Below are 10,880 nucleotides of genomic sequence, written 5' to 3'. Positions count from 1 at the left end.
ATGTACTCACTCATAAGTGGATTCTAGCCATAAACAAAGGACATTAAGCCTATAATTCGTGATCCTAGAGAAGCTAAATAAGAAGGTGAACTCAGAGAAAAGACATACATTTATCCTCATGGATGTTGGAAGTTGACAAGTTGCCGGGCAAAAGTTGGGAGCACGGGGAGTAGGGGTGGGGTGGGGGGAAGGGGAGATGGGAGGGAGAAGGGGAGGATTGGGGAAAGCTTGGGGGAATGGGATGGTTGAGATGGAGGAAGGGTGGATATGGGAGCAGGGAAGAAGATATCTTAACTAAGGGAGCAGTTTTAGGGTTGGCAAGAGACTTTGCTCGAAAGGGGTTCCCAGGTTCCCAGGTATCCAAGGGGATGCCCCTAGGTCTTGGGCAGCAGAGGAAAGGGCGCCTGAACTGGCCTTCTCCCATAGCCACACTGATGAATATCTTCCATATCACCATAGAACCTTCATTTGGCAATGGATGGAGATAGAGACAGAGACTCACATTGGAGCACTGTACTGAGCTCCCAAGGTCCAGATGAAGAGCAGGAGGGAGAACATGAGCAAGGAAGTCAAGACCGCGAAGGGTATGCTTGGTGCACTCACCCACTGAGACAATGAGGCTAAATTAATGGGAGCTCACCAAGGCCAGCTGGACTGGGACTGATGGAGCATGTGATCAAATGGGACTCTCTGAATGTGGCTGACAATGAGGCCTGACTGAGAAGCCAATGATAATGACAATGGGTTTTGATTCTACTGCATGTACTGGCTTTTTAGGAGCATAGTCTGTTTGGATGAGCACCTTCCTAGACCTGGATGGAGTGGGGAGGGCCTTGGACTTCCCACAGGGCAGGGCACCCTGACTTCTCTTAGGACTGGAGAGCGAGGGGAAGGGGAAGTGGGAGGGCGTGGAAATGGGAGGAGGTGGAAATTTTTAATAATAAAAAAAACCCTGAGATTTCAAATGTTGTATTTTATGTTCTTTGGCATCTAGAAATCCGTGATCAGTTCCAGGCTCCCGGGAGCAGAGCTAAGACCATGTGAGATCAGACCTCCCTGGAGTCTTGTCTTTTGTCCCCCACCTTCCCGTAGTTATCTGGTTTCCATCCCACTTGGAGCACCATGTGGAGATGGTGTCCTCCTCAGCTGCCTACTTACAGCAGTTCCCCAGCCTAACAGCCTCAAGCTCTGTGGAACTGCAGATCCTGTAAACATCATGCACTGTTACTCAAATTCTCCTTGGTTGGGGATTTTAAAAAAGGTTAATAGAGCATTAATTGCAATGGTTAGCTAATTAAGCATCTTTACTCAATCTGTTTCCCAGATAAGCATCATTTAAAGACCTAAGCTGTATCAAGTGACCCTTTTAACAAGGTCAATGATTGGTCATTCATTCGAAAGCTCTGGACAGACTAAGAGAAAACATGCAATAACCTAATGCCTTTCCCACAGCCATTATATATAAAGGAGAGAAAGCGCCAGTCCCAACATGTGCCCCTTTTGTATTGTTCTTGCCAACACAGCAGACCTCCTGCTATATAGATGTAACATCCAATTTTGTGTTACGCCCTCGGTACAGTCGTGTGCCACTGAACACGAGTTGGGCAAGGGCCTGGAGATTGAAAGAACACACAGAGACCAGGGTCATTCAAAAGGAGACCAGCCGAATTCCAGTTTATTCAGACTTGGGGAAATCCTTATGTATCTAACTGCTGCACAAGGATCTCCACCCAGGCAGGTGGGAAATTACCATATTAACAATGGAGTCAATGTCCTGCAGCTAATCACCAGGTGGGGCAGGGAGAACACAGAAACACACAGGAAGCTTAGTAAGATGATCATAAACTGTCCCAGCAAATGTACCCCAGGAACAGGGGCAGACCAGGGCCCTACAGGTCCCCCTTTTATATAAATTATGACTAGACCTGTCTGGGGTGGCATTGGACGTCAGACAATACCCCTTACCCATCATGGGAAAGCATCCAGGTCAAAACACATTTCCTGTCTTAAGTTGAGGCAGCCCCCCAAAAGCCGTTCCCATCATTGGCTCACTCGCCATCCATCACCGAGTTGAGCCGGACTTGTGCTGAAAGATTTTCTGGGGCAATAGCTAAGAGGACTTGCCACGTGGCAACATTGACCTGAGCTTGCCTTTGGCTCTGGCATCATAACCATGAAGATGATGCTCCAGCACATGTAAGCATTCCTTAAGGAGACTGTGCTTGCTCAATTCTTAGTAATACTGCCCAAATTGGAGCCCTTTAAGTAAGGTCTCAGCGCTGGTGAAAGGAACCCTGGTATAGCTAACTAAAATAATTTCAAGAGCCAATTTGTAAATTGTACACCTCAGGGTCCGTGAATAACAGCAATAAGCTTATCATTGTAACATTTATTAGTGGTCTTTAACCACAACCAAGACCAAAATCAACTGCAATATTCATTTGTAAATTTAGCTCAATTAGAATGGCCAAGGCATTTGCAACCTGCCCTGAGAAGTTATCCTTTGTGCTAGCAGGAAGCAACTGACTGACTAATGAAAAATCCAGCAGCTCTAGCTGCTGTGGCAGCAACAGCTGTGGCTGCCAATATCATGAGATGGGTGGATGGGTAGACAGGTAGAGGAACAATCCTTGGCACTCCGACCACCACAGCCAGCTCCTCAGGAATCCCGCAACTCTTCAGTTGACAAGCCAGAATCTCCTTGATCTCTTGGATTAGTCCTGTCTTCAGGCTTCTGGACAGGAAAATCCACAGCACGCACCAGCCTCTCAGGTACCCATATTGAATTGTCAGCATCCTGCAGGAAAACACAAACAGCCCCTCTTCCCCACACCAGTACAGGATCTGGACCATACCAGGTGCCATCTGATAGATTCTTCCATTTGACATGAGGCATCCTGGAAGAATCTGGTCGCCAATGCCGTTCAGCAGCGGTATGAGATTGAGCATCAACAGTCAAAAATTTAAAATGTATAAAATAAAAGATAAATGATCTCTGGGGGTAGAACCATATTCCCCCTTTTTTGTTTTATGCAAATAGGCTTTGAGCGTACGATGCGCTCGCTCCACTATAGCTTGTCATTGAGGATTATAAGGTATTCCCATTTTGTGAGAAATTGAAAACTCAGAGCAAAATTTAGCAAAGCCAGTGCTAGTATAGGCTGGTCCATTACCAGTTTTTATAGTTTTAGGAACTCCCATGTAGGCAAAAGCCTGGAGACAATGACTTCTAACATCTCGCAATTTTTCTCCTGTATGGGCTGAGGCAAAAATAAGATGAGAATATGTATCCACAGTTATGTGAACATATTTCATGCGCCCAAAAGAAGGAACATGGTGACATCCCTTTGCCATAAATGATTAGGGGCAAGCCCACGAGGATTAACTCCCAAATGTGGAACAGTTAAAAGTTCTGTACACAGAGAGCACTTTTTAACATTAGTGGCTTGCTCTCAAGATATCTTAAAATGAAATCTTAAAGATCCAGCATTGAGATGAAAATGATTATGAGCTTTTTCTGCAGCTTCATAAGATTCCTGACTCACTACATAAATTTGACGAGTAAGCCGATCAGCCAAAGCATTTCCTTCACTCAAAGGACCAGGGAGGTCAGTATGAGCCCGCAAATGCCCTACATAAATGGGTACAGATGGGGCCCAAAGCAAAGTTTGAATAGCCAATAACTGCATCTGGACTCGAGATACAGAGGTAATGTAAGCTGCAGTTTCCAACGGTGCAAGAATTTTGCTTATATACTGACTGTCAGTAAAAAGGTTAAATGGAATATCAGCATATTTCTCTAGGGCCATCTGGACAGCAACCAATTCAGCCACCTGAGCAGAGTTAGTATTAACAGACTGAATATCAAAATCAGGAGGGGAGGCTACTACAGCTCTCCCAGTGGAAGATCCATCAGTAAACACATTTCATGCCCCTGCCAGAGGCTGCAAAGAAATAACGTTAGGGAAACATACCGGATGATTTTTAAAGAAGGTGACTAACTTATCAGAAGGAAAATGATTGTCAAACTTTCAGGGATTAGTGCATAAAAATAAGGTCCAATCTTCAGCAAAATTTTGCAACCAAGTTATTTCTGCATGGGTATATGTTGTAATAACCTTATCAGGTAACATTCCAAGTTTGTAAACTAAGCTTATATCCTTTCTGAATAACACGTAGCACAGCTGATGGATATGAGATAACAATTTTTACAGGTGACACATGTTCATGCACCCACAGGATGGGTCCTTGCTGCCAAAAAACTCTAGTAGGACTATGCTTGGAAGGGAAAATTATCAACAGCAGTGGCTAACTATAGTCAATATAATGAATACGAGTAGAGGCAAGCTTTTCTTCAATTAAAGTAATACATTGCCTTGCTTGAGGTGTTAACTCACGAAAGGAGGTTGGGCCTGGATTCCCCTGCAGAATTCAAAAAGTGGTTTTAAGTCTCCAGTAGGAATTCCCAGACTGGGCCGGACCCAATTTAGGTCTCCAAGCAACTTTTGAAAATCATTCAAAGTTTGTAGTTTATCTAGGCGAAGAGTAACTTTCTGTGGTTTTACTCCTGTCTGCAACAGCTGATGCCCTAAGTATTGATATGGAAACTGTTGTTGTACTTTTTCAGAAGCAATAATTAACCCAGCATGTGCTAGGCATTCTTGCAAGTTAGCAAAAACCTCAAGGACTATTTCTGGGTCCTGTCCAGCTAATAGAATGTCATCCAAATAATGGCTTATATACAGTTGAGAATATTTATACCTTATTGGGGCAATAACCCAGGCCACAAACATTTGGCAAATTACAGAACTATTGGCCATACCCTAGGGCAATGTTACCCATTGGTAGCACTTGTATGGTTCTTTGAAATTTATAGACGATACACTGAAAGCAAATTTATCAGAGTCTTTTGGATGCAAGGGAATGGTGAAAAAACAATCTTTCAGGTCAATAACCAAAAGATGATACCCTGCAGGAATACCCACAGGCTGAGGCAACCCAGGTTGAGTTGTCCCCATAATTTCCATGCAATCATTTACTGCTCTAAGATCTTGCAGCAACCTCCATTTACCAAACTTTTTCTTAATAACAAAGATAGGAGAGAAGTGGATGGCACTATGTGTCCTGCCTCTAGCTGTTCCTGGACCAGAATATGAGCAGCCTGTAATTTCTCCTTACTCAGGGACCATTGCTCTATCGAAACAGATTTTTCAGTTTTCCATTTTATAGGAATGCTTTCTGGCTGCTCTACAATGGCCCCTAGGAAAAATTTCCTAACCCTGCACGGTCCAGGTGACTGTTGTATTATTTTCTTGTCTGCTAAAATCTGCACATCTCCCTGCAGATTTTTGCCCACACCCTGACCAGGGACAAAGCCCTGCTTCGATAGCATACGCTGCACAGGTTCAGTGGTCAGAACTGCTCCCATAGCTTGCAAAACATCTCTTCCCCACAAATTAAGAGGAAGATGTTCCAGGACAAATGGTTTAAAAATGCCCTTATGGCCTTCTTCGTCCTCCCAATCTAAATATTGAGTACTGCACTCTGGAGAACTGGCTGTTCCTACTCCCTGCAAGGTCGTAGAGGCTGGCTGTAGAGGCCAGGCTGCAGGCCAATGCTTTTTAGCAATCACTGAAGAATCAGCCCCTGTGTCAGGAAGGCCTTGGAACCGTTTCCCATTGACTGTTAAAGTCAGTGTGGGGCGGTTCTCTAAACTAGAAACCCAAAAAGCTCCAGGGGATCCTGTGGAGCCAAATCCCTTGTCCCCTCATTTTTGTTTAAAGAATGGATTAGTGGAGTGAAACATGGGCAAAAGCACTAATTGAGCTATTCTCGCTCCTTGAGGGATGACAAGGACTCCCATACCAGCTACTATCATAATTTTAATTTCTCCAGTATAATCACAGTCTACAATTCCTGGCAAAATTTTGATTCCTTTGAGCGCAGAACTACTTCTACCCAAAACTATACCTACTGAACCCTCTGGAATAGGTCCAAATACTCCAGTCCCCAAGGCCTGGACACCCATTTGTGAGGTCAATACTGCTCGGGCAGAGGTACAGAGATCTAGTCCTGCACTTCCTGAGGTGCCTCGTACGAGGTCATTGACAGTGAGGCATTTCTCTGAGGAATGAATCTGATGGGAGCCCCTGCTCTGCTCATCGCCCTATACACTTGTGTTTTGGGGGCCCGGGGCAGGTCCCTCCCCCCGTTTTTTGACCTGGGGATAAGATTTCCTTGACTTTCCATCTTAGAGTGGCAGTCATTGGCCCAGTGAGCTCCCTTTTGGCATTTTGGGCAAACACCTGGATTTCCTCTAGGCTGATTAACTGCTCCTTTACCAGCAGGGCAGTTCCTTTTGAGGTGTCCTGATCTTCCACATTGAAAACAATTCCTAGGCCTAGCTCCACCTTGGCCTTCCTTGAGGGCTGAAACAATTACCTGGCCCATCATGTGGGTGCCATCAATGTCTCTGCATAATAGGATAAAGTCATTCAAATCTTCATCTCTATGGGGGCATAAAACTTCCTGACAGAACTTATTTGCATTTTTGAAGGCCTAATGTTTAACAACTGGCACAGCTGAATCCACATCCCCAAAAATGCCACTTCCCACTTGTAGAAGGCAGTCAATAAACTCAGAATAAGGTTCTGAAGATCCTTGAAGGATCTTAGAAAGCTGTTCTCGTGATCCTTTGTTAGGTAAAGTTTTCCAAGCTTTAAGGGCTGCTGCAGCTATCTGAGTGTAAGTCGCAGGATCATAAGAAATCTGTGCTGCTAAGCCAGCATATTGTCCTTCACCAGTTAACATGTCAAGGTTATTCTGGGGGAAACCTGCTTCAGCATTTTTCCCTGCGGTCTTTTTGCAATTTTCCTGCATTTCACCTCTCCATAACAAGTACTCTCCCCCTGAAAGACAAGCCCTGCAAAGCTGCATCCAGTCACTGGGTAGAAGGTTGAGTTCTGCAAAGGATTCCAATAAAGCTACAGTGAAAGGAGCATGAGCTCCATAGTCCACAACTGCTTCTTTTAACTGCTTAATATCCTTGAAGGCCAGGGGGTTATGTTGCCTGGCCCTCTGTCCCAGCTGATCAATCTTTTCCACAACAGGATAAATCTGCTTCTCTCCAGTTAGATTATTTAACCTGTCCCAGATCTCTCGGATTTCTGCCTCTAAGTCCATAGGGGCAGAAGCAGTAGTGCAAGGATTTTGCGGAGGAGGTCTCATGGAGACATCTCCGTTTGCTTCCTTCCTTTCCTCTTTTTCTAACTTCTTTTTTATCAGTGCCATCTCCTTTTCTAAAATTTCTTCTTCTTCTTCTTCTATATCCTTTCTATTTACTTCCTGTTCCTAAAACTTCCTGTTCCTCAAAACTCTTAATAGAACTCACATATTCTACTTCCTGAATCTCCTCAAGGGTTTTGTTTATACTCTCTAATTGCTCTTTCACTTTATCATCATCACTGAGAAGAGCATCTCTGACCAAGCGCCATAGTGAAAATACCGCCATGGGGAATTCTTGCGGCCCTTGCTCTTTCAGTGCATTTTGAAGATCAGCCTTTACCTGCTCCCAATCAGTAATGTTAAAACCCCCTGCACGTAGGAATTAGGGACTAAACTCTAAAACCGTCTTAATGATCTCTTGTGCTGTCTCAACTTTAATACCAGTGCCTTTATTTTCCAAAAGAGCTAACAACTGACCTGTTAACCGGCCCTTTAACACTGGAACAGAATAACTTGCACCCATAACCAATTCACCCACGCCGCTCAATTTCTTACCTGCTGGCCAGCCTTCCCAAGGGCAACCTCTCAGGGATCTCTACTTCCCGATCTCGCAGATGGGTCTAGTTGCTGATGATCATCCCAGGGGTGCCTCCAATTGTAACACCCAATTTTGTGTTACACCCTCGGTACAGTTCGTGCGCCACTGTACCAAACGCGAGTCGAGCAAGGGCCTGGAGATTGAAAGAACACACAGAGAGACCAGGGTCATTCGAAAGGAGACCAGCCAAATGCCAGTTTATTCAGACTTGGGGAAATCCTTCTGTACCTAACTGCTGCACAAGGATCTCCACCCAGGCAGGTGGGAAATTACCATATTAACAAAGGAGTAAATGTCCTGCAGCTAATCACCAGGTGGGGCAGGGAGAGCACAGAAACACACAGGAAGCTTAGTTAGCTGATCATAAACTGTCCCAGCAAATGTACCCCAGGAACAGGGGCAGACCTGAGCCCTACATATAGACCCTGCTCCCAGCCCTACACACCCCACAGCGTCATCCCATCCGAATAGCCAACACCAGCCATGGGGAAGGTGAGCCCAGGGCACTCAGTGTTGTTCTTAATTCCTGGCTGGCTTTCTTGTCTGCGGGTTAGAGGGTAAAGACGTTATGCGAGGAAGAAGACACAGACACGCGGCGGTCCCACGTGGGTGCACTTTTAATGGGGGAGGGGTAACAACAAACAGGAAAAGGTGTGCAGACACGGCAGGAAAGGCGGGGAGAGAGAGAGAGAGAAGAGAGAGCTCGTGGGGGCTCTCACTTTTTAATGGGGAATGCAAAGGCTTCTGGGAATATGTCCGTATCCGGGAGAACGCTGGGAACTGTAGTTCCGCAAAGGAACAACACTCAGGGCCTTGAGAGGGACTACCCCTTGGGTCCATGCCACAACAGATGTCTGAGCCTTCCAGATCACCTTCTATGAGGACCACGGCTTCCAGGGCCGCCACTATGAGTGCAGCAGCGACCACTCCAACCTGCAGCCCTACTTCAGCCGCTGCAACTCTGTGCGCGTGGACAGTGGCTGCTGGATGCTCTATGAGCAGCCCAACTTCACAGGCTGCCAGTACTTCCTGAGGCGTGGGGACTACCCTAATTACCAGCAGTGGATGGGCCTCAGTGACTCCATCCGCTCCTGCCGCCTCATCCCCCACGTGAGTCCCTTCCTACATCCCTCTGGCCCTCCATCTCATCATCTCCCTGATCTAGTTATTCTTTGAGCTGAGGGATGGAGTAGCTGCCATCTTCTTTGAGGAGATTCTTTAGAATTCGGGAAAATGCAGCAAACCTTTGACACTTGAAAGCTCCTAAGACAGACCACAACAGGCTGGAAAAAAACTGTTCTTCAGTTTTCCCATTTAACAGTAATGACTGGGGTTTCTTTTGGTGAGTCCTGTGGTGTGCCAAGCTTTGAAAAGGTCAAATCTGACCGCATGCATGAGTTCTTTTGGAAGCTATAGTACATTGAATGCATGGGATGATAGAAGTTTATCAGTAGCTATTCATTCCTCCAGCTATGTTGCTTAGGAGAATCCTTCCCACTGAGTGCTCTGGTGATGTAAGAAAACCCCTGCGGGACAGTGGGACCTGCCTGGAAGGGGCAGGGACAGAAAGGTGTCAAGACAGCTGAGTAGTCAGGACAGGCAGACTAAATTGCTATTGCTGTCGACATTTTAAGCTCTGGATTGGCACAGGCCTCTTGAGAATCTTTGACTTTTGTTTTGGAATTTGCAAATATGACTTGCTAGAACACATTTGAACTGAGACTTGAACTCCAATCTTTAGACCATTTATTTACATTTTGTCCATGTGTTTACATGGATTTTCAGAATGCACCCAAGGATAGCCCCAAACTTTCTGTTTTATAGTCTGGCCCCCAACTCTCAAACTTGGGATCTGTGTCTGCCGCCGAAGGGCTAAGACGGCAGATGTGCACCACCACAGCCCCTCTAAACGGAAATTTTAAGGCGCCTCTGATATCCAGGTTTGGAAACAGGGCCTGAAGCAAAAAGAAGGGATAGACAGAGGAGATCGGGTAAGCTGAGCTTTCTGAGAATTTCCATCAGTCTGTGATTTACATGGCATCGACAACCGTTTTTTACTCTTTGAATTTAGCCACCTTTGATATAGAAAAGGTAAGAGGCCCATCCGACATTTTACGCTCTGGATTGGCACAGGCCTCTTGAGAATCTTTGACTTTTGTTTTGGAATTTGCAGATATGACTTTCCAAACCCGGCAGCATGAGCTGATTGCCAAGCTCAGGTCAGGGTTTCTAACGTCCCCGTGTCTACTCTGCGTGCACAGTCCAGCTCTCACAGGATCAGGATCTATGAGCGCGAGGACTACAGAGGTCAGATGGTGGAGATCACCGACGACTGCTCCCACCTCCAGGACCGCTTCCACTTCAGTGACTTCCACTCCTTCCACGTGCTGGAGGGCTGCTGGGTCCTCTACGAGATGCCCAACTACCGGGGGCGGCAGTACCTGCTGAGGCCCGGGGAGTACAGGCGCTACCATGACTGGGGGGCCGTGAATGCCAGGGTGGGCTCTCTGCGGAGAGTCATGGATTTCTACTGAAATTTCTTACTCTGCCCTTTCATCATTTGGAAGTTAATAAAATGTTTTCTGTATGTTCCATTCAGTAATGGAGTCCTCTGTTCTTTTCTGCCTTCTTGGAAGGGTACAGGAAACAGCAGAGAGGACAAATATGGATATTCTTATATTCAGGTGTTGTGAGCTGAGTGGCCAGGAGCTCAGCTTCAGGATCCTGGACCCCAGCCACTCACTAGCTGTGTGTGGCAGGGCAAGTCACTCGACATTTCTGTGCCTCGGTTTCCCAATCTGTGAATATGGGAGTAACAATACTCTTCTCTTGAGTCTTTGATGCGGATTACATGTGTTTGCATTTTTGTATCCCAGACAATGGCTTTGCTGCAACAATATCCCGGAAGCTGCTCTGTAAACTCGGTGCAGAGCATCCTCCCCTCTCATCCTCAGTGCTCTCAACTGAAAGTCTTTACCGGTGACTGAGTGAAGGAGAATGGATACTAAAACTGCATCAGCAGGAGGCAGAGTTAGACAGGTATTTGTTAGTACAGTCA

The 10,880-nt window shown here is 46.0% G+C and overlaps 1 protein-coding gene across 1 annotated transcript; it reads left to right on the top strand.

The window, feature by feature from the left end:
• Window positions 1-8,305: 8,305 nt before the first annotated feature.
• On the top strand, window positions 8,306-10,356 carry LOC101994802 (gamma-crystallin E-like). The gene is made up of 3 exons (XM_005361454.2): window positions 8,306-8,314; window positions 8,690-8,932; window positions 10,084-10,356. The coding sequence occupies exons 1-3, from the start codon at window positions 8,306-8,308 to the stop codon at window positions 10,354-10,356; spliced, it is 525 nt and encodes a 174-aa protein (XP_005361511.1).
• Window positions 10,357-10,880: the final 524 nt, after the last annotated feature.

The sequence above is a fragment of the Microtus ochrogaster genome, linkage group LG4 (genome assembly GCF_000317375.1).
Source record: "Microtus ochrogaster isolate Prairie Vole_2 linkage group LG4, MicOch1.0, whole genome shotgun sequence".
NCBI classification, from domain to species: Eukaryota; Metazoa; Chordata; class Mammalia; order Rodentia; family Cricetidae; genus Microtus; species Microtus ochrogaster.
The sequence above is the reverse complement of the archived record's forward strand: the minus strand, read 5'-3'. Positions and strand labels throughout refer to the sequence as shown.

Excerpts from the sequence above, each read along its gene's own strand:
- LOC101994802 (XM_005361454.2), top strand. Across the intron at positions 8,933-10,083 it reads CCTGCCGCCTCATCCCCCAC|TCCAGCTCTCACAGGATCAG; the intron begins GTGAGTCCCTTC and ends CTGCGTGCACAG.